We start from the raw sequence: 23,898 nt of genomic DNA, 5'->3' as shown, positions 1-23,898 counted from the left end.
CTACCGTTTATAATTATAATTTTTTATATATACGAATTCCTGAACAGCTGAGAAGGTCAAAGTTCAATGGCTACTTCCTTAATAATCCATAAGCGTAAATTAACTCGAAATAAATTTTAAAATGTATCAAAAGCATACGAAATGTTTTTACTTTGTTACTTGTTATATAATCTTATCATAGCTTATCTTATTTTCTTTATCGTTACGAGTATTTAAATACTTGGTTGATATACTTAGACATCTCGTTTTAAATGTACGAGTAATTGTTTTATGTATTCTATATGCTAATATTTATAAATTGAGTTAGAAGTTCGATCGTAACATAAAAAATTTCGAGTGAGTAAAGTCATTCGATGACAAACATCGCAAGTAAGAAAAAGAAATGGAACTGGTTGGTGGCTTTAGCTTGTTTCTGCACAATGTTCACCACTATAGGAGTTTTACGTATATCGGGAGTATTATACACTTCCATCACTCATGTATATAGTGTTTCCAGGGAAAATGCTGCATGGCCTTTCTACGTCCGTAGAAGTGTGGGTCTGTTTACTAGTAAGAATTTATTCTAAAATTTCGTACTGTAACAGCAATAACTTTTCAAAAAATATAAAGTTTTAAAGCCAAAAAGTTTCCTTTTTTTGAGTTTCTAAGAATTATTATGCCTTAAATATTTGTATTTGTGTTTTTGTTGTTTTTAGCACTATCTTCTGGTGTTCTGATGCAATATTTCGACATTCGTACACAAGTTTTTGCAGGCATTCTCTTGTGTTCTTTAGGACTTGGCCTTTGTTACTTGGCAGAAGAAGTACTCTTCATTACTCTATCGTTCGGAATCATGTACGGTAAGTCTGTTTTGATTCAACTTGACATATAAAATATTGGCTTAGTTTATTTTTTGACAAATCTAGTTATTATCGCTACCATAAACATTGTTAAGCGCTTGTGACATTTACTAGTTATCCCCGTCTACGTGAACTTAGATGCGTTATTCTTCAAGATTAGAAAATAATCATTTTATAGCACCTTTTAAATTATTCTTATCTACTAGATTAAAATTGTATTTTAAAATATTTATGGTTAGGATACCGTTATAAATATTATTTAATATTTAACAGTATAATTGTTTATGTTAAAGTTTGAAAAAATTTTATATTTATCCTCGTTTTATTGTTATTTTATGATGTTTCTTTCTGATTAAAATTTTTTTTTCTATTTTAGGAATTGGTTCGGGCGTGGTTAGAACCTCAAATGTAATCATCATCAATCGTTACTTCTCCCAATATCGAACAATTGCAACTGGGTTAATCCTTTCTGGCACATCCTTAGGATCTTTTGTCTTTCCACCTTTCGCAGATTTTCTCATTCACTTTTACGGACTAAGAGGGAGTTTTTTATTAATTTCTGGAATTCTACTTCAAGGTTTGATAGCGACTTCTTTATATAAAACTACGACAGTGCCTAGAAGGAAGAAATCATTGGATGTTCCAAATAACTTAACAACACTCGAAGAAGATTGTAAAAGTCATCAGTCCAAAACAGCTGATAACGTTCGGGAGATAGAAATAAGAACAATTTTTGAACCCAAACTAATCAATTCGAACGAAGAGGGAAGTGCTTCCAATAAGCAGAATTCTTTAAAAGAAAAATCTGACACAAACAAGTTCTGCTTAGCATTAATGTCGTATCTGCATATATTTAAGTTTCCTATGTTTTATGTCATCTCTGTAACATCTATCATAGCTAAAATAAGTTTTTACACTTTCATCAATACTATAATCGATTTTGCTATCGATTGTGGAAATTCGCGACATAACTCTATCTTCCTCTTGTCTGCATCTTCGATTTCGGAAGTGATTGGACGTTTAGGATGCGGATTTTTCATAGATTTGAAAGTTTTAAAAAGACAAACAGTTATGCAAATCTCCTTCGTTAGTTTGGCTTCTATTTTTGCAATTATTCCAATATGGAATAGTTATGGAATGTTGATAACTGCAACTATTTTGAACGGTATCTTCGCTAGTTGCTTAATCGTTAATAGCTCTGTGTTATATACAGAGTATCTTGGTATTGAAAATCTTCCTTACGCTTACGGAATTGAGACAGCATTAAATGGATTAATCAGCTTTCTTTTACCATTTTTCATAGGTACGTACTGTTATCTTTTATCACGTATTAAACTTAACTCAGTGGCTCGTTATCCTACGGGTAAAAAGGGCAATTGCTGGGGTCTCCGCCAACAGGGACACCAAACCAATCCTTTATAATAAAATATTTCTTTCTAAAACATTCCCCCGAAGAAAAATGTCTGAAATTAACACTGTATGGTACATGGAGTACGTAGTACATATTCCCTAATTCAAATTCGCCTGGGTCCCGTGAAGCTATAACGCGCCATTGACATAATTATGTTTACATCTTATTAATAAGAAAAACTTCGATAATATATTTAATATTAATAAATAATGTTCTGTATAACTTAATCACGATGAGTTTGCGAAATTCGTTGACTAAACTTAAACGAATTCATTTTGTATAACGTAGGAAAGAGAAAATGATTTTCCGTGTTTATCCGGTAATAGAATAAATAATGCAAACATTTCTTTAACACGTTAATTAGTTTGCTTGTTTACGTTAACCTTAATCAAAACAACAATAAGATTATTTAAAAATCTAATTTAATTCATTATTGTATTTTATTTTGATAGAAGTAACTTAATTTTGTGTATTCTTTCATCTCATTTTTATAGAAGAACATTTCATCAGATTTAAGATTATTTCGAGTAAATTGATTATAAAATATTAGCTTTTATAACAGAAAGAATGGAAATTCTCTTTGAGTTTAGTAAACAAACTCGCAAACTCATCTCATTATTCAGAAACCTACAGAAATATAACTGATTTTTTTTTCTGTTTTCTTTTTAATCTTCTCTATTCAGGTTATTGCCGCGATGTCGTAGGAAGCTACAACTTATTATTTTACGTATTTGGAAGTCAGCATTTATTTGCTGCAATTTTATGGTCAAAAGAGCTCGTTAAAAGAAGTTTTTTACTTTTTAAATGTCAATAAATCATCTTATTATACAATGATTATTAATTTATCGTTAAGAAAAAATACGTAAACACAGTTTAAAAGGAACTAATAAATAGTTTATTTTATAAAATATGTATATCTGTACGCTTAAATATATATATTTTTTTGCGAGAAGAGGGGAAATTTTCGGAGGGAAGAAAATTTAGCAAAAGTTTCTGTGTTGGTGACACCTGGTGCAGCTAACAATCCAGAGAGAAAGGGGGAGGAATACTACTAGAACCGCTCGATGAAGCTCGTAAAATGTCAGAATCGGAAATGTTGCGGAAGTCAGAGGAGAGTGATAGACTGATTTTCTTTTTTTCATGTTATTTTCCAGCAGCTTAAGTCGCGTCTAAGATTGGCCTAACAGTAAAATAAGTTTTACAGATAGTAAGTTATCTCCTTTGTTGCCTCCGTAAATAACGCGATATCGCCGCGAATGTGAGAAAAAAATGATGAAGCTCGCGTGTTTTCAGCGTAAGCATAATAATTAATTAGAGACCGCACTCGAGTATAACGTAAACAAGAAAATTTTTATAAAAATAAATAAAAGAGAAACCGTACGAAAGACTTCCGTACACCAAGTTTCGTTAGAGCGAAACATAATTATCTTCATTGAAAGTGAATTCTTTGACAGAAATAATGAATGGATAGCTGAAAGCAACAGCCTCTTTGGATAGTTAGCAACAATACGAATCAAACAAAAGCCGACAAAAGAATGTTGAATTTTCGACTGAATAACTCTTTGTTTCTTCACAGTTGGAAACAATTGTCTTCTTGAACAGTTGTTTGTCTGAGGAAAGAACTTTTGTTTCCCTTTTCTACCAGATGTCGATTCGATGACAACAAAGAGGCGGATTTGACTACGTAAAAGATCCCGAACTGGGAAAAATTCAAATAAAAATTCGGACTTAAAACTTTCTCCGGATTAAAATTGGTAGAAGGATTAAAACGCCTTTTGTTTTCTGCGTTTTTGAAATTAATTAGACACTTCTCGTTCGTGCTTAATGAAATTCAATATTCTAACCTAATTATGCCACTTTCGAATTTGTTGACAAATGACTGCATTAAAATTTACATTGATTCTGCTAAGATTAATGCATCGTGTTAATGTATTCAAAATTAATTTTTCAATGTATATTTTGTTACATATAAATTCTATAACTTACGGCGAAAATTAGCAATAAGATTATAGAATTTATCTAACGAAAAGAGATTTGTTCGGACGTTAAGGCCTATTAAAATGCATCATTACCTCGAATAATATTTTTTATTTTTATTTTACATTTAGATTCATAAATTATTTAGTTTTATCTTTGTTTTATATCATTTAAATATTTTAATTTACGAGCCATATTTTAAGGGAAATGATAACGTTAGATGCAATTTGAAGATTAATATAGCAAATTATTTTAAATAAGAATGAAAATCTTGTAATAAAATTATTCCCATATTAAATTCAGAACAAGTAATCTAAAATATTAAAATGTTGTGTTAAGGAAACAATAAATTATAACAGAAATTTCGAAACATTTATTTAACGAGCACTGACATTATTCGATAAGAAAGCTCACTTTTGCTAATTTTTCTAGGGATTATTTTCCTAGAAACCATTTTCTCCATTAATTAATACATACTGTATACAATATAACTAAGAAAGAGGAATCATTTTAATCAATCGCGACTTACAAATCGAAGAGTGGCAAGATTTTCTTGTTACCATAAAGGGTCCAAATTCGAATACGAATCGGATTTCACAAGCTTTCATGGGCGATTCGAATCGCGCTCTAGATGAGGTTAAGCTGGTTGCATCGTCCAATAATGACCAAAAGTTGGATGCAACAGAGTTTTGACCAGTATTTTGTCTCAAAAATCCGATCAGATCTTGATCTCAAAACATAAAATGTTATTGTAAACTGAAGCAAACTGTACCCGAAAAAAATCTTATACAAACATCGAATCCAACCTGCTTTACTTGTCTCGATTTTGTAACTTAATTTTATGATAAACAAGTGTTTTTTCTTTTTTATTTTGAGTACGTAACGTTGAATTTTATTTGATTCAAGAGTTTGTATTGCTAAAGGACTATCTTTAAGTCTTCTGCAAAGAGTACGATATGGAATGTTAAATTCTTTGCTTGCTTGGTAGTAATGTAGAGGATTAATATCTACTGTTTCAGATGGAAGGACTAAGTCCTGTTCAGCCCATTTTCCTGTTGGCACAAGTTACCCTTCTTTTGTATTCAGTTGGCACCTAATATTAATAAATGTATTTAAGTTCATAATAAAATGTTTCGGAAAAAGTACGCATCTTTCCCTTAAATCCACTAGGCATATCACCCAAACCATATCGGAGAGATGCCTATGTCTATATTTTAGACTAAAATTATTAGGAGGACCTCTGGCTTTGATTACAATACGACCAACTAATCCTACTTTCACATAAGCGTATTCGAATTTCGGAGCCTTTCATGTAAATGTGAATATCACAAAAAAGTTTATGGGCCGATAATAAACACAAACTTATTTTTAACGAAAAAATCATCAAAACAACCATTAGAAAAATAATGAAACTTAAGGAGGCTAAGCACAGTCATCATTAAAGTGACTAGTGACTTGTTCTATTGAGTATTATTCGAATAAACAACCTCTAGGCCTCTCTCCCGACTAGGCATCTCACCCGGTTTTACCCTATATATAATAGAGACGTGAAAGTAAAAATGACAATGATAAGATAATCATTACTTCAGAATAAGGTTTCTGTGTCTTTTTTTAAAGAAAAACTGACGCTTTCGAGCTTAAGATAAATGTATTATTGCAACCAAAAATCGATGTTTTCAAATCCATTCTTCTTTAGGAATTCGCAAATTTCTCCAAAAGTCTCAATTGCATTAAATTATAAGAATTGAAAAAAAAGAGGAAAAAGAAAATAGAGGGATTGATAATCTTCAACTCTTTGCTATTGTCCGTCAAAGACAAATCTCTTTGCCTGTTAGGACCAATATTATCGACAATGTCAAGATAAGATATTACTTCTGTCGAGTCAAAACTGGAAAATTTACGATGGGTTGTTGCAAAACTCCAACTTCCTTTTTTCTATTATTCGATAAAAAACATTTTTCATTCTCATTCGGAAGTAGTGAAATAACACAAAGCCAACATATTTTCACATACAAATCGATACAGATTGTTATATACTTCCTTTCTCGCAAAGAAATCTGTAAGCATTTTCATAGATTTAATTTGATTTATTGCTAAATTCGAAGAAATTTTTATTAGTTACAATAATATCGAACAGTTAATTGCTTTTATGTAGCATATAATTCAAATTTATGAATCGGTGTCCATGTTTTTTCTTAGAAGAAATAGATTGTCGAGCGTGTTAGAACTAAGTTTTGTATAAATTATGTCTGATTAGGCTGCGAAATAACTACATTTTGAATTATTATATCTATGTATTTTTACTATTAATCTAATTTTTTCAAAGATAACTTCTAAAATCAATATAGAGACTATTCCTTTTATCATTCAAAGTTCTCTATAAATAAAAACCCCAAAATTTATAACATTGCGCTAGTTTTGACTCGATTTTATCGCGCTTCGTCTACTTTAATTATCTCTATAAAACATTCCAAATCTTTCCTTTGTTTGTATTTATGGCTACTTTTGAAGAAATTCTTGTCAAATATTTAAATATTCTAGAAGGTTTAAGCACGCTTCAATACACAATTTCCATTCAAACATCGCTTACTTAGATAAAAATTCAAATCTTATCACGACTCTGCTGACTCCTCACAATTTGCACGAACCGATCATCGTCGTCTACTTATAAATTCAATCATTCATCATCCGATCCATAAATGTTATCATCTTCACATATTAAACACTTTAATTTTTGAATATTAGAAAATTTTCATATATAAATTTTAACTCCAGCTCTATAAATGTTTCAATCTCTTAAGGCATTTAATGTATTAAATTTTAATTGTAAGAATTCTACTTTTATTCAGTCAGAAGTAGGTAATTTTGTATAAGGAAGAAAGTATTAATTAAAGTAATTAATTCATAATTTGAAACTGTAATAAACAATAATTACAAAGAGTTTTTACGTAAGCCATAATAAATTTTCTGTCACTTCTCCTTCGAAATTCTTGATCATATTTCTTAAGAGGATAATGGATACAAAGCTGTTCAACGTTAACATAAATTTATACAAAATTTTTCTATTTTCAATCATATCGTTCCGGTTATTCGATGATGACGACCATCATAAACGAAATACATTGACCTCATTATATTTATAACTTATCTGTTCTTTCGATAAAGTTATCCAAGAAGATAAATTTCCAACTTTCAATTATGCAACTGCTGTCATCGTGACAGATTACCGATAAAACTTTCATGATTTTTAGCATAAAAAGAGTCGAGAAAGATAAGAATTTTTCAATATATATAACTAAAATAAAACAGTGGAAAAAAGGAATAAAAGTATAGGATAGAAAACAAAAGGTAATCAGAAAGAAATGCTGCTATCATTGTATTGATATCAGCAAAGAGGCACTGCGAGTATCAATGTCCACTAAAGTATTGCCACAAAAAACTAGCAGAGTGAAAAAGAGACAATATGTCTCCAACAATTTCACCTTATATGAAGTGATCCCCTCCATCACAGACATCGTACAGCAGATTATCCAACAAACCTTCATAACAGAAAGAAGTATACCGTCTATTTTTATAGGCATTTCGATATATTTTATGCGCTTCTATTTACAAAAAAAGCAAATATTATAAGTTTCATTTCATTTTTATGTGATTTTAAAATAATTTCCTATTTTTTAAATATAAATAAAAACTATAAAAAGATATTTTTAAATAATTACTTGCATGAATAAAATGTATTATTTGCAATTAATCTTCCTTAATCTCGAGAATGGAGTTAGATAGATGAAAGACTAGACCAGATGTGGAAACCTTAGGGACAGGAGGCTCGATTAACTATATACAAACTTCCCATAAAAACTGGAAGTCACGTTATTTCAATTCAAAAATGTTTTCTCGAAAGGTGTTAGATAGATTACCGGCACGACTTTATGTAAAAAGGAAAAGTATGATGTACAGGGGCAAGCCACTACTAATTAGAGAAGGAGAGCATATATTTTAAACGAAATAAGTTAAAAATATAATTAAAAATTGCAATAAATAATTGCTCGTAATAATTATAATTTTCCATGTGGGTACTAAGGAGCCTTTTATCAGGCCCACCATTGATTTGACTAAGACCATAACAGGCCAGTGTTGAGGAATTGGGCCCAACGTATTTGGGACGAACCACCCACAAAACGTTTCTGAAGTTTTTCGATCTTTCTCCTTAAAAATCACATTATAAACCAACAATATCTACGGACTTACAGACAGCATATTTATGAAAAAAATGTAAATTTTCATAAATATTCAACAGTAATAATTATATATAAATGTTGTATTAACAAAATTATTATAAACTTTAATTGTACATTATTAAAATTTAAAAAAACTGGTAAGAGCTCTCGCACAACTTTCCCGACACTCAGGTTGAGGGGACAAGGAAATCCAATAATTTTCAATTATAGTTTCTAGAAGATAGAAAAAAAATCCTTATTTTTTGAAGTGTGCTGAAGTTGTAAACTGTAATAATAACAACTAAAATTTTCATTAAGTCTGACCGCACTCGAGATATGACTCCTACCGTTCTATCTTGATACCTGCTTTATAATTCGCAAAATTTAATAGAATTTAAATGCTAAAATTTCAAAATTTTTGGTCCTTGAGGTCCTGTGATATAAATCAAAATACAAGCCAACACATACAGAATTTTCTATCCCCTTTGTTTAAATCCTTTTGGAATCCGGGGATCACAAAACTCGAGTCAAAATTTAACAGATTACAATGCTTTTCCCTTTGTTAATTTAACGGGGGGGAAATTGATTATATCGATTTTTAAAATAAAATAAATAATTTAGCAAAGGTGTTTGTTTTTGTAAAGTGTAAATAAGTTATAAAATTGTGTTCTGGAGTTTAATTATTGGTAGAATTTTTTTATTTTTTATTTTTTGTTGTTTTCTCCTCAAAATGTTTTAAAAATTAAATGTAAATTTTATTATCTCCACTTCTAAGATCGCTATATAATAAAAATAATTCAAAATATAATGAACATTTTTCTTTTAAAGCGAATAAAAGTCGTGTTATCGTGATTACAAACTAAAATTTTTGTAAAGTAATTTAATATTTACATTATTAAAACAAAAAAAAAATAAAAAAAATTAATCAGTTTTTCGAAAGATGAAATCAAATTTATATATATATACAATACATAATTCCAAAAAATAAAGAAAAATAAAATATTATATTCATCCTCAACAAAAATTTTTTTTATCAGTTTATGTTTCGATTTTCTCTAGAAAAATTTTTTATTTAAAAAAAATTTAAAATGCTTTTAAAATAATGTAATAAAATATTAGTAGGAACAATTTGCTTAAATTTACGTATAAAATTTGATCGAAGTGCAACAGCACCTTCCTTCCGTTATAAATCAATGAAGAGAGAGCATAATTTATGGTACGCATTTAATAATACGATTTTATAATCGATAAAATTGAATCGTTTCTCGAATTTTTCAATATTTTTTCCTTAAATTTAACTTTTAAATTCTTTTGGAAATATTTCAAAATCATTCAGAAAAAAAAAAAAATACTTTATCGCTCATTTTTCCATATAAAATCATTTTAAAAACTAAACTTTCTGATACAAATATATGCAATAAATAGAAGCATCGTCAATTAAAATGCTCACAAAATTAAATTAAATTTATTTATTAAAATATTAACATTTTTTTATACGTTTTAAACATTAGAATGCTTACAAAGACTCATTTTTACTTAAAACTTGATCAATGTTTATAAGTAAAAATTTGTTTTTCCTTTTCTCTTTCTATATATTTTTTCCCTTTACAGTTTGTTGTTTCCAAATTTTTAGTGTTCAAAGTTAAAAAAAAACTTTAAAAAATTTGCAGAAGAGTTTACAGAAGTTGTACGAATTTTATTGATTTTCAATGTCATTTTTCTTTCTCCTTATGAGAAATATACTTTGTATCCGAGGAAAAATACTAAGCTCATTACACGATAATCCCGACTTTCGGAGAATATAATTGAAATCGATTGGAATTAAAAAAATTAAAGCATCAGATATACAAAATTCCTTCGTATTTCTTAATTAATATATACTTAATATCATAAGAAATTTGATTACTGATTTATTCTTAAAACTGGTTTAAAATAATTCCTAGGCTTTAAATAAATTAAGAATTCTTAAATGGTTTTGATAAATCAATATGTGCTTTATAAGATTGCTGTTAAAACTTTAATTCGATTATTCGGAAAGACTTGTAAGTCGCATTATCCTACGGGCAAAAAAGAACAATTGCCTAGGGCCTCACTAAAAGTGGGCCCCCAAACGAATCTTTTATAAGAAAGAATGTCTAAAGTCAACACTGTAAATGGGTCCCTCTAATTCGAATTCGCCTGGGCCCCATAGAGTTATACTGAGCATTGTAATGTTTTAACAGATTTTTGAAAAATTTGATAATGTCGAGATTCAGAATTTGGCAATGAGTGTTTGTTATTTATAGTCTAATTAATGAAGGCGTCAGCCTACCGATTCGAGATCAATCCTGATCAAACAACCCTGGAAATTTTTTGGGGGTGGTCCCAATATGTCGGGCCCCGTTCCTCGCCATTCGGCCTACCATTGTGGGCCTAACTGAACCTGAAAAAGACCCTCTTAGAATGGAAAGAGTATAAAAAAAAGTCGAATTATTGATTAAAAAATTTAATTTGTAAGAAGAAATCTGTTTTGGAAAAATAAGATTTATGCGTTTTAATAGCAGGAAGTCATTATTAAGTTACGTAAAATATTTAATTATTTGTGATACTAAATAAAACTTATATCACTGACTTCCGAGAAGTCAACCGATTTAAGTGAAGTCAATAAATTACTAGAGGTCTATTTAAAATTTATTTTGTATACTAGTACTTTCTATATATTAACAGGACTTATTATACTGGAAATTATGGATGCAGATATTTAGTCTTACAGATCAAAAATAATGTTCTTTATTTAGTTCACCTGTATTAGTTTTCCAGTATAATAAGTCCCATTAATATATAGAAAGTAGTAGTATACAAAATAAATTTTAAATAGAGTTAAAAAGGACACAAAGGCAAAATGATTAAATTACTAGAGGTCGTTTGGGGTCGATAAAAATATAATTAATATAATAATTGATACACACTTTAATTGATTAGTTGTTTAAATAAATTAACTTTTTATTCTACTTTTAATTTATTCTCATTTTGTGTAAATGTAGAATGGAGTCGACGAATTAAATCTACTTTTTGATAGTGTTGATATGCATTAAAGGTTGAGAACTCTTGATTTATATGAATGAAACTTGATATAATAAGAATAATCTTGTAAAATTAAAGCATTTGATAACAGAATTTGACCATTTATTAACGATATTTAATGATCTGTGATAAAATTTGATAATTTAGTAACATTAAACTTGATAATTTGATAACAGAACTTGATCCACTAAGCATTCGATAACATAAGATTAAACAGACCAATTTTATAATAGAGAGAAAACTCGAACAATATTACATAATTTTACTATAAAGTAAAACAAGTGTGATTTAGTTTTAAAAGATCTTAAAAATTAAATTTTTAAGCCTTTTTACTAATAAATAATCTAAAATAACATTCAAAATCGTGTCAATTTTTAAAAAATTCAATGTGTTTAGAGTCAATTTAATAACATTATTTTAACGAAATGAAAAAAACAGCATAAGATGTTATTAATTATTCGTTTATTATTATTTTTTTCGTCGAATGTATTATATATATCAACAAAGGATAATTGTAAAATAAACATTCGTCGACGTTAATGATTATTAATCGAGTCTTAAGAATCTGCATCGATTATTTGATATCTTTATAATTAGGCAATTATGTAATTTCTTTGTAAACTTTTATCTATGCAGAATTCTTTTCTCTTTTCGAAAAGTTATTGATGAAGATATTACTTAAAAACCATTAAGCTAATTTAGAAAAGAGCAAACTTATCTTTATTTCCTCAAAAATCCTATAAGATCGACGGACAAGAGGAAACGATACGATCTCAAATAGAACCAAAAAAACATATTAAAAAATAACTTTTTAAATATTAAAATTAACTATAATTTTTCTGTATCTGTGCAGAAAAGTTTATATAATATAAGCAATAACAATTTATATTAATTATTGAATTATTTTTCCTAATAGTTGAGATCGTATGTGATTTATTACACTAATTTTTATAGAGGCGAATATGAAAAAAAAATGGTATAAATTTGAAAATAATTATCTGTACGACCGTTAGAGATTTTTAAAAATGAATTTCGTGCCACTTATCTGGTCTTACACTCGTTTTGTATTATTTTTACATCAATTATACTTTACAAACATTAAACTAAAATTAACATTTGTTTTGAATTAATCACGCAGACTTGATACATTCCAACATTAAAACAGTTTTCTAATTGAAAGAGTTACACGAACATTAATTAGCAAACAAACTATTAACATTAGTTAAATATTAGGATAATTGCTTTTGTCTCATAATCACTTTCAACTCGCGATTTATCTCAAAAGTGATGCGTTGTCTAGCAACAGCATGAAAGAATCATCGATGACGATGTAACGTTGCCTTTTATCGCAACTTTTCCTTCCTCTCGACTAATTCTCCATGGTAACAACACGAAATGAAGAAGTTAACATACATCAGCTAGCATTCTTTGTACGGTAGTAACGAATATTCGAGACGATAATGCGGACATATGTAAGCAAAAATTTTTGGTAATAAAAGATTGGAGCGGGTGCAAGTCCCCTGTAGGGTCTACTTACGGAATTAACACGGTGTTTCTAATTACCCTGTCATTAGAACGTGTCACAGGTGGTGAAACAGTCGCGTGCGGTCTCTAATTGCCCCATTAAAAACACCAGTTGTTATCGCTGATGGCATTTTAATGCTTCGTGACAAACTTTCGCTATTTTCTCGTTTGCTGAAAAGTGATTAAACTCTTTAATAAAACCATCCGTTTCTACCCATTTTTTTATTACTACTCTCCCTAATCGTCAAACATAATTCCACGTTAAATATTTTAATATCAAAAATTCTAATATATAATCTTTCGAATTTTTCCGCTGCTCTCCCTCTCATAAAAAAATTTAAAAAATGTATATACATACATATATATAAATTCGTGTTTTATTTACATATCTACAAGTTTTTTTTCTCACTTATCCCTTTCCCGTTCGGGAATTATAGACATAGACATTAACTGGAAATGAGTTAAGATTAATTGTAGATATTAAAATTTTAACAAAATCATTAACATATAAATTAAAAACGGATCTTTGCATCATTCTTTTAATTAAGGATTCTCAGAATAATTTCTGAAGATTATTATTCTTTGTTTTTCCCCCCTCTCTTCTCTCCTATTTTAATAACTGAGTTATATCTGATGTAAGTGGCTTCAACGAGATTGAAATTTTCGTAAAAGTGACCTTCTAATTATAATTTCCTTAATTATTCGAGTATTTATTTATTACAATTACGTAAAGCTATCAAAAAGTAAATTTAATAAACAAAAAATACTTGATTTAAATTATTTTTAATTAAAAAAAATAATACCTTACAAATTCTCAAAGAGAATAATTAGTTTTATTATTTAGTTCCTAATTTCTGTTACTGCTGAAATATATATATATATGTTTGCCTTCTTTTATATTATTTATATTTCTTCGTAAAAAAACGTCAACCTATTTCTTCCTAATTATTCTAATTTAATTTTTTTTAGTGTCAGATTTCATTTCTCTTACCAAAACTTCTAAAAATTATAAAAATATGAAACCCGTACACATTCAGCTTCCCGGAAATTTCTGTCATGTTCGATTTAAGATGCTTTAAATGTATTTTTTTAGAAGGGAAACTGAACAACAAACAACAAAAACTTAAAAATCTTATTAAGAAATCTCTTTAGACTGAAAAATAAAGTAAGGCGAATTTTATGAGAATAAAATAGTAAAATATATAATCTTTAGACTCTTATTTCATTAAAATTTTTATTTTTCTAACACAATTTTAAATACATTAAAAAGAAAAATATTTTTTAAACTATTATTTTGTAATAATTAAAAATTTTTTGTAATAATTAGAAAAAAAATATTGAGTAAATAATTATCTTTGTTTTATTAAAAATGCGTTCAATATTAAATAAAAATTTCTTGGTTTACATATATTTTAAACCAATAATAATTTGAATGTAAATTAATATATGTATACGGTCAAACCTGCGAACGACGGCCATTTACGGGAAGACTAAAAAGAAAATGGCCGTTGTTGGGAGGTTGTCGTTATTTGATATTAAGTCTGTTAAATTAAGTTTTTTTTTTTTCTTCACAAAGTAATAGAAAAAAAATAAATAAATAAAACTGAAAGATTAAAATGACAATGAAATTAGTTTAGTTACAGTTTATGGTTTAAAAGAGGAAATAAAGCTTTAAAAGAATCGACTTATAAAGTAAATAATTTATTGCTTGTGCTTTTTTTTTAAATTAAGTTTATAAATTTTAGAAGCCTTCAAAACTTTTAATACAATTCGAAAAGGAAAATAAAAAAGGGGGTAGAAGTGTTGCAAACGAGAGGAAGAAGCGCAACGCAAAAAACTTTCGGAAGCTTCCGTGGGGACCGGAAATGACAGCAAGAAGCCACCTGGTGTCTATTTACTTTCGTCCAACGAAAGTCGTAAACGTACTCTAACTCTCGGATATTTCTCTCAGTTGGATTACTTCTCTCATTGGAGCATCCCAGATGATACCACGTGACCCTAAAAAGACTTTACGAAACCGGAAATTGCAGCCATCTCTTCTTTGACCTTATAATGACGATAGTTTTTCGGTACTCCCTACGAAAATAAGAAAACAATACTAGCAGCTACGTAAATGACTTTTACGTATTTCGAAAGTTGTTCCAAAACTTAACTAACGCGCGTGTAAATTACCTTTAATCATCGATTATTATCAAATCAATAATTATTTAAACATAATAAATATAATATATTTTAGTAATTAGCATCATCTTTGTTAGAATACGAACGATGAGGTAAAATTAGCATTATTAGTCCTTTCCTGACGGGTATTAGCAGATAGAATGCTTTAAAAGTATTAAATTTTGCGCGAGGATAATAGAGAATAACCAGCATGACTCTTGAAATTAATTTTCTCGTATATTATTCGACTTAAAAATAATTTTTTTCTTTTTAAATATTACGATTTTATACTTAAATATTTATTTTAATCGATAATGATTACGGTAAGAATAATGGAACTTATGATAACAGAGCATAAAAAGATTGGAAAAGCCCCAATTTATATTGATAATCTATACGGATTATCTTTATTATGTTAGCTATTGTCAGGTCGCGACTGACAATAGCTAACATATTAAACATAGTGTATAGATCAATGCTTCCAATCACCGTTTAGGAATCCCTATTTGGTCAACATTGATTGGGTTATAGCGTAAAAAAGCGATATTTTACATTTATGGGTGGGAGTTACTACTTGAACAATTGCAGATTGGGAACCACTAGTTGTGTTTTAGCAACACTAATCGAAGATCCGTATTCTAGATAATGCCACTTTTTTCAATTCGCTAAAAGAGGTCATCGATTTAAAAAATGTATTAAGAAACATGAATACATGTATAAGAATAGCTCAGAAAGTATATCCAGCAATATATATAAGGTAAGATAGTAGTTATATTGTATTAACAACTTCAAAAGTTACACAAAACTCATCCCTTCTGAGGCTTTTCTAAGGAAACAAACTAAAGATATAAGATGGAGAAAGACGAGAAGGGATAAGGCTTCAATAAGTAGATCTATCCCTTTAGCCTCTTACTATGAAGTTTCACAATAACTGGTGAGATATTCATTCTAAAAACATTAATATCGGTTTCTCGTACAGTGTAGAGAAGCCGTATTGTTTGGATGATAAAGAACGACAACGGTATGAAGGATAAAATGTTCGATCGATATAAACTGGAATCAATATAAATGGCGAAAATGTCACCATAACCATATAGCAGCTTATATATCAAGTTTAGTGATGTTGAATTCGTAATGTATCTGTTCTCTCTTTTTTTCTCAACCTTAGGAGTAGTTTAGAAGTGGGCGAAACTCGTTGAATTGGATATTTTGTGTGTTGATGCATACTGAAAAGGATCAGATGGCTTCTACCGACATTGCCGAATGCACTCGAATGACATCATATAATTCGTATGTCTGGAATATTGTTTAAATTTTAAATATAAAAATAAGTAAATACTTCGAATAAAGCAAAAATAAATCGACAATCGGTAATTTCTATAAGTGAATCCGCCCCAAGTTATATTAAAATTTTTCTTTTTCTTTCAGTTTTTCTTTTGAAACTGGTAAAAACAACTTTTTTTAATTTAAATCTTTGAAATCGAAATGGAAATTCTTATTTTTTGGACTGTTTCTTTTCAAGAAAACAATATTATGTTTGGTAATATCAAAGAAAACGCAAAACGAAAGGTGGACATGAAATCTCATCAGACTTCCAGACCTTAACAATAGAATAAAGAAAAATTTTCTATTATTGTTAGATTCTTGTAGATCTTTCGAATGTTTATTATTATTACTTTCTCGAAAATATACATATATATTTTTTCATAAATGTACTTTAATATAAACTCCAACTATGGTTAATAACTTCACGTGTATTTAAATACCAGCCTTAAATTCGACAAAATAAAATAAAGAATTTTATTTATTCTGTTGTGTTGATAAATTATAAAAGTTCGCCTGTAGATAACTTTATCATAAAATATTCTAAATTTACATATTTAAACATATTTGAGGTTGCGACTCGACTTAAAATGTAACATTAAAATCCAATTGTCTTAATATTAAATAGAACATTGTTCAGATAATGATGAATGACAATGGTATGAAAGATAAAATGTTCGAAATTTCTCAATAATTTTGAGAAAGTTTGAGGAAAATTTATATAATTTCGATTACATAAATTAAATATTTTAGATTGCCAAAATAGTTTGGACACAATTTGACACATTCTTCATATTAATAAGACAGAGAATCAGTCATTATATAAAGTGCATTCAGTGTAGTTTGATACATCAAAGTAAATAATTTTCTCCATTAAATTATATAATTAATACAGAAAACATACGAAAGAATATAATTATATTATTCTGTTTAATCTTTTTTTGATATTTAACTATTAAGAAACGAACTTGAAAAGAGAATATTCTAATATCAAGAAGATAATGGCAAAGGAATTCATATTTTCGTAAGGGAGTCAAAATAGATTTATGAATAAACTGTAATACTGAAATTTAAGGTTATGCCATGATCTTCAGACCAGAATAGAACGATCGGGAATACAAAATAGTTTAAAGAATAAAATATAAAAATTCAATCCACGAACATCACGGTTGACCCGCATCATCCTAGAATAACATTTTTATGTAAGTTATAGAAAAATCTAATAAGAATAAGTTATCCACTATTCAAGTAAACAAATTGATCCCTTTTGTTCGTTAATAGCATTCATATAAGATTATTAATTATCCATATCTGAAAATGATAAAAATTAATGTGTCAATTCGGAAAAAGTTGAAGAAAATCATCGAATAGTGTTGCTTTATAGATAAATAAATGAACGTATCAGTTTCTGCGGGCAATTTTCTCGAAGAACATCAAATTCAATAAAGTACAAGCAAACTATTCCCAAACATCAGGTTCAATCAATCTATATTTCAATACAAAGCAGGTCACTGTAGACCTACAACAGCTTTTACAGATGCCGAGCGTGAACACTGTCAAGCCATGATATAACAATAGCTTTTAAATCTTATTAATTCTTAACTTTTTTTAAATTTCTTCTTTTTATCTTTCGTTTGATCGTGTTTTTGAAAAATATGGTTATGAGAAATGGTGTTTTTGAAAGAATAGTTGAAATTAATGAGTTTTCCATTAAGTCCAGAAATAAATGTCGCTGGATCGTTATTCGATATTGAAGTTTACATAAAAAAGTTTATTAATTATTATTGATTTTTTAGATGGAATCAATGGTACAAAAGCAAAAACAGAGTTTTCTTCTGTCGGATTTTATCGGAAAAAAATAAGAAATAATGAAGTGTTAAAAACTGATAATTAAATATCTAATATTCTATTGTTTGTCTCTTTAAAAATTAAGAAAAAAATTGATATTTTTTCGATCTAACTGAATATTTTAATTGACTTTACGGATATTTTATCGTAATTTTCTTATTTAAATATATTAAAAAATGATAAAAATAAATTTCTAAGTTTAATTTTTTTTAATTTTTAGATTATTTTTAAAGCATTAAAATTTATAATATATTAATTTAGCTTGAAGTATTCTCTTCCTAGTAATTTTCTATCTTGTCGAGTCTCTGAAGTAATTTCCTTTCTGAACTCTAAACAATGTAGCTGATCCATTGTAAATTTTATTATCACAAAACTTTTAATCGTATCTAAACTTTATATAATTTTTAAAAAGATCTCGTTTGTAAGTTTAATATAGTGTAAACTAGACGATATTTAAACTTTCTTCTTGTAATTCTCATAATTCATCATACTCCATATCAGTCAACAAAATGAAAATTAATGATTGTAATCTAAGCATATCAGTCTTATCATATCAGAAAACTCTCCTTATTACTACAAAAATGCCAACATTATTATAAGTAAAATATAAAAAAGACGAAGAAAAAAAGTGGCATCATTATTCAATCCTTCATCTAAAAATTTTAGTACCTTAAATTACTTGTAGCAGTTATTATTACTCGTATAATGAATACTTGTTCCTTATACTATTTTTATATTATTGAAAACATTCCGAAAATAATTACTCAATCGAATATTTCTCTTTCCATTACTTTCTTTCAAGGTAAGAAAAAAAGAAATTTGTGAATAGCTTACGTTTTCGAATTCAACTATCAATGTACTAAGAAGAAACTCATTAGTGAAGATTTAGCAGTTACTAGGCAATCAATCACAGAAGATTAATTAAAGAAGACAAGCCGCGTGACGTCGACAGCTTCATAAATAACGGTTTATTGAACCTAGCAAAAGGAGCAAAACAGTTACGTTCCGCAGTAACATTCTTCCACGTTTCTTATGACCAAGCTTTTGGTGCGCCAAGTAGATAACTCCATTCTTCCCCCTTTCGGTTGGGCCACATATCATTCTCTTGACTATAGACTGGCCATAAATTGTATTATATCTCTCCGCTAGGATTAACTGAGACCAACAATAGTTTCCTCCATTTTCTTTTCATCAAATGATTCCAGTACAAAAACTTGGTCTGGACATCTTCAGTCTTTGATCAAATTTTCACTTTGTACGCTTCTTACCTCTACGCAATCTCGTCTAACTTACAATAAAAAAATAAAATAAATAATCAACTATTAATCATCTTTTCAAATAAAAGTCAAATAAATCAACAAGCAATAATAAGTTCTTGCTCCACGTAATGATTACCTTTCTTAAAATATGAATTTTCTAATTTCAAAATGACTTTCTGGCTCACCGTAAATTAATTACTTTTTCTTTAAAATATTGGAAATTTTCATTAACTTCTGATTAAAAATACTCTACTCAGTAATATAGATAAGATTTTTTTTTAAAGGATTCACTTCATTTATTTTGCTTAACAAAATACAGTATACATATACACCAAATGTTTTAATTCTATTAAAATATTTAATAAGTTACTTCGTCCAAATGTCAGAAATGCAATTATAAACGGAATGAAAAATAATTATATTAAAAATTTAAGAAAAAAAGAATACATCCAAACTAATATAAACATTTTTCTTACAACATTTCGTTCCTTAAATCAAAATATTTTTCATCTTCATACAAAAATAAAATACATTTCTAGATTAAAAAGTAAATAATATTTTACATCTAAACGAAAATTATTCGCATTTTTTAAAGTTTAATTCCACTTATAAACTAATCTAACTTCGATTTTTAATTATTAAAAGAAGTAAAATGAATAATAAATAAAATTAACTACTTAAGCACACTTAAAATGTTTATCAATAATGAAAGATTAACTCTCACTATGACTTTTTAAAGCAGTTTTTCGACCTCTCAACTTTTCTCAATTGTAAACTACTCTTATATGCGAACGTGTAACAAAATTCGGTTGACTCTTTACGAGATTTTAAACGCGAGTAAATTATTCGAATCGATCTGAACTCACAAAAAACCTCACTTCAGACAACATTATTACTTGTCAACGAATACACGTCATATATATATATATATAGAGAGAGAGAGCCACGTGACTAAAGAGCGAGTAAGAAAAGAAAGTGCAATGTGTGGCTCATAACTCACGGAACAGACTCTAGTTACAACTGGCTATAAATCTCCAACCTATTGCCCTCGACGCCATCTGCGAACTGCAACCAAAGTGACGAGTGAATAATGCATTGGAAAAACAGTTTCAAATGTCTGATAGTTTGAGGGAGAGCAGTTACTGTCGATACTTTCAACCGGCCAAATCGAGTTAACTTCATTAAAAACAGTTTTTTTAAAAGCTCACACCTTATCGAAACTTGTTTCCAACCTTCAGAAGTGATTCGTGTTTGCAAAAATCCATTAATATGTATCACTGGCGAGGAGTGGAAACAAGTAAATAAGTATGCATGCCTTTCGATTTGTAAGGAGTTTTTTTTTTAATTTTTTTTAAAGAAATTAAAATTATTAATCATAAATTATTTATGTACTTTCAAACTAATTTTTTTAAAAAATTCGCTTCGATAGTAGATTATTTAAAAACATTAAAAAAATGCGGCTTAAAAAATGATATTTTGCATATTTAATTTCGACTTTATTATACACAAGAATAACGAGATGACAAATCTAATCTTTCAGAGAAATGTAAAATATTCTGAACTGTAAATAATCTGCATAAAAGTAATATTAAAACATATTGTTTTTCGGCTCTAGATTACTATAATAAAGTGAGAAAACTTGGAAAATTTCCAAGTAATTTATATTCTAACAATTTCATTAATGTAACATAGGCCTACATCACTCGTAAAATAAGGAAACACCGGGAAAAGTTTCTACTATGGGTCAAATTAAATATCTCTAATGAAATTTATAAGATATATTGTTTTTTTAAGTTTTATAAAAATAAATATAATAGGCTAATAACAGTATATTAATAACAAGAGAGCATAAATTTCATTTGTGTATGACAAACAGTCATTCGTCTTTAATAAAAATCGTAGAAGATATCAAAGAAAATATTAATTTAAGTTTATTTTTTCTTTTTCAAAAAGCAATAACTAAGTAAAATCTAGAAAGGAAAATATAATAAAGTACTTTTATCATACTCTGTAATTTTTTTATCATCGGGAAGATTACAAAAAGAAATGTTTTTCCGTTAAAAGCCTTTGAATGTAAGCTTTGTGTAGTTGGCTTTTTGATGACAAATATTTATAACTATGTTATCCTTTTATGACCCAACTTGGAATAACTCTAGCGTGGTTGCTAATGTTTCCCTTATTTTTATTTATTTTTTTTCCCCAGCAAAACACGCGTTTTGTGGCCGTGTAACAGAGGATAATAAAGCTGCGAAAGTAACTATTTCTCTTAGTGCAGTAACGTTAATTACGATACTAAGAACGAAACGTCCTTACCGAAAGATCATTCTGAACGTAACTCTTTTAAGTGACTCTTCTTATGGCTACTGTTTCGATATCGCTGTACTAAAAACTATAGTTATTTTACGATTCTTGTTTTGTCAGTAAAAATAAAGAAAATACGGTGTTATGAAGACGACGTAAATGCTCTTACTATTCTAAACATTTACAGTAAAGTCAATATACCGAACATACGTGAAGTGATCTATTTTCTTTTTACTTTCAAGGCTCTGTTATCTCTCTTATAACTGAGGGGAAAGTATAGCGATCGGTCAAACACTGATCCTTCCAAGACTTTTACATTTTTGAATTCAGGTGGACCTCGAGAAATGCAAACAAAAATCGGTTTTGTTTATCATCTTTGAAGCTTAATAACTCCTGTGCTTTTTGTCAAAAATTTCTGAAATTTTGCAGGAAGGTTTGTGTATTAGAGGGATTGATGCTGTTAAATTTTGGTAATTAAAGGTCGACGGGGTGGAGAGATAAAGTGGGTTATGTGTTGTATCTCGAGTAGGGTCAGGCATAATGACGATTTTACTCGTTATTAGCATTTACAATTTTTTTTTTTTTTTTGTTGTTTATATAAAATCCATCCCTACTTTCAAAAATTAAGCTTCTTGCTATTTTATAATAATTAAAAATATGAAAAGTTTGTAATAATAAAATATCATAACGGATGGCGCCACATACGCAGTTTTAAATGTTGCCGGGAAAGTTAAGCAACTCGTTGCTGGATTTTTAGAAATGCTCCTCTGTTGTTATTGCAATCTTCTTTTTAAATTTAATTACGTTTCGCTTCATATTTTTTTGCAATTAAGCACTAAAATAATTTTAAGATCATTTAAAAAATCACATCTTTTTTGTTGCATTTATGAGATTTTTTAAAATTTATGACTAAGTCTATTAACTGTTCTTCGGGGAGAATTTGATTAGTTTTGATCGTAAATTCGAGTAGGGATTTCGATACATAACTATGTCGTAATTCACAAAAGGAAGCGATATCAGTTGGTTTAAAGAAGACGTCTCGATTCTCCAGAGATCTTAAATGTCAACGATGTTCGGGTGAAGAAATAAAAAGAAAAAAACAAAACCAAAAAAAAAACATTGCTAGAATTATGGATCTGTAAACTAAAAAAATTTTGACACTTTTAATATTTACAGAAATTTATGATAATTATATGTAAAAAACTCGATGCAGTATTTATACATAAATTCTTTTTAAACTACTTTTTTGTGCACAGTTTCGTGAATAAATTTTTAAAAATTGATTTTTTTTTTTGTCTAATCTATATTTTTTAACATTATTTTATAATTTTTGGATTGTTATAATGCTTAATTGTTAATAAATATTTTTACAACAGCATTTACTGGTTTATTAAGTTAATTATAGTGAGAAAAAGTTTTAAATTACGTACGAGTATAACCTTGAAGCGATTTAAATTTCACAGCACTTAATGTAAAATTATTATAAAAAAAAACTTAAATTTTATACAGTTGAAAATTGTTTATATAATTAAACAATTTATAAATATACGCATTACTTTATTACTAAATATAAACGTTCAAACCTATATATCTAATTACAAGGATGCACTTGTATACAATTTATTTGTATCTGATATTTATATGGTACCTTAACGGCTATAGGCAAAACCTCGAAATTTATATATCCTATATACAGTAGTTTATACAACTACATCACTGCTGAAGACATCGATTAGTGTCAGTCAGTGAAGTATTCACGATTGATAGATACGAAGAGAAATCATGCCGAATTTTTAATAAGTATAAACTATGAATTTTGATAAAATTTCTCGTCTATTTACTTAGTTATTTCTATCTCTACTAGACATAAACAAATAAACATTATATACACGAATATATTAGTCTAATTGTTTAAATGAGATCAATAAAAATCAAAGCAAACTCTAAAAAATTAATTTTTTTTTCAAATGGAAATT

The 23,898-nt window shown here is 28.1% G+C and overlaps 1 protein-coding gene across 1 annotated transcript; it reads left to right on the top strand.

Moving 5' to 3' along the window:
* Positions 1 to 283: 283 nt before the first annotated feature.
* On the top strand, positions 284 to 3,064 carry LOC136977767 (monocarboxylate transporter 12-like). The gene is made up of 4 exons (XM_067273321.1): positions 284 to 549; positions 696 to 839; positions 1,216 to 2,142; positions 2,934 to 3,064. Exons 1-4 carry the CDS (start codon positions 354 to 356, stop codon positions 3,062 to 3,064), a joined length of 1,398 nt encoding a protein of 465 aa, XP_067129422.1. The 5' UTR covers positions 284 to 353.
* The last annotated feature ends 20,834 nt before the right edge of the window (positions 3,065 to 23,898 follow it).

The sequence above is a fragment of the Centruroides vittatus genome, unplaced genomic scaffold, assembly GCF_030686945.1.
Source record: "Centruroides vittatus isolate TY-2023 unplaced genomic scaffold, ASM3068694v2 contig_1114, whole genome shotgun sequence".
In the NCBI taxonomy this organism is placed as follows: Eukaryota; Metazoa; Arthropoda; class Arachnida; order Scorpiones; family Buthidae; genus Centruroides; species Centruroides vittatus.
Note: the sequence above shows the minus strand (reverse complement) of the source record. Positions and strands in the feature narration are given on the sequence as shown.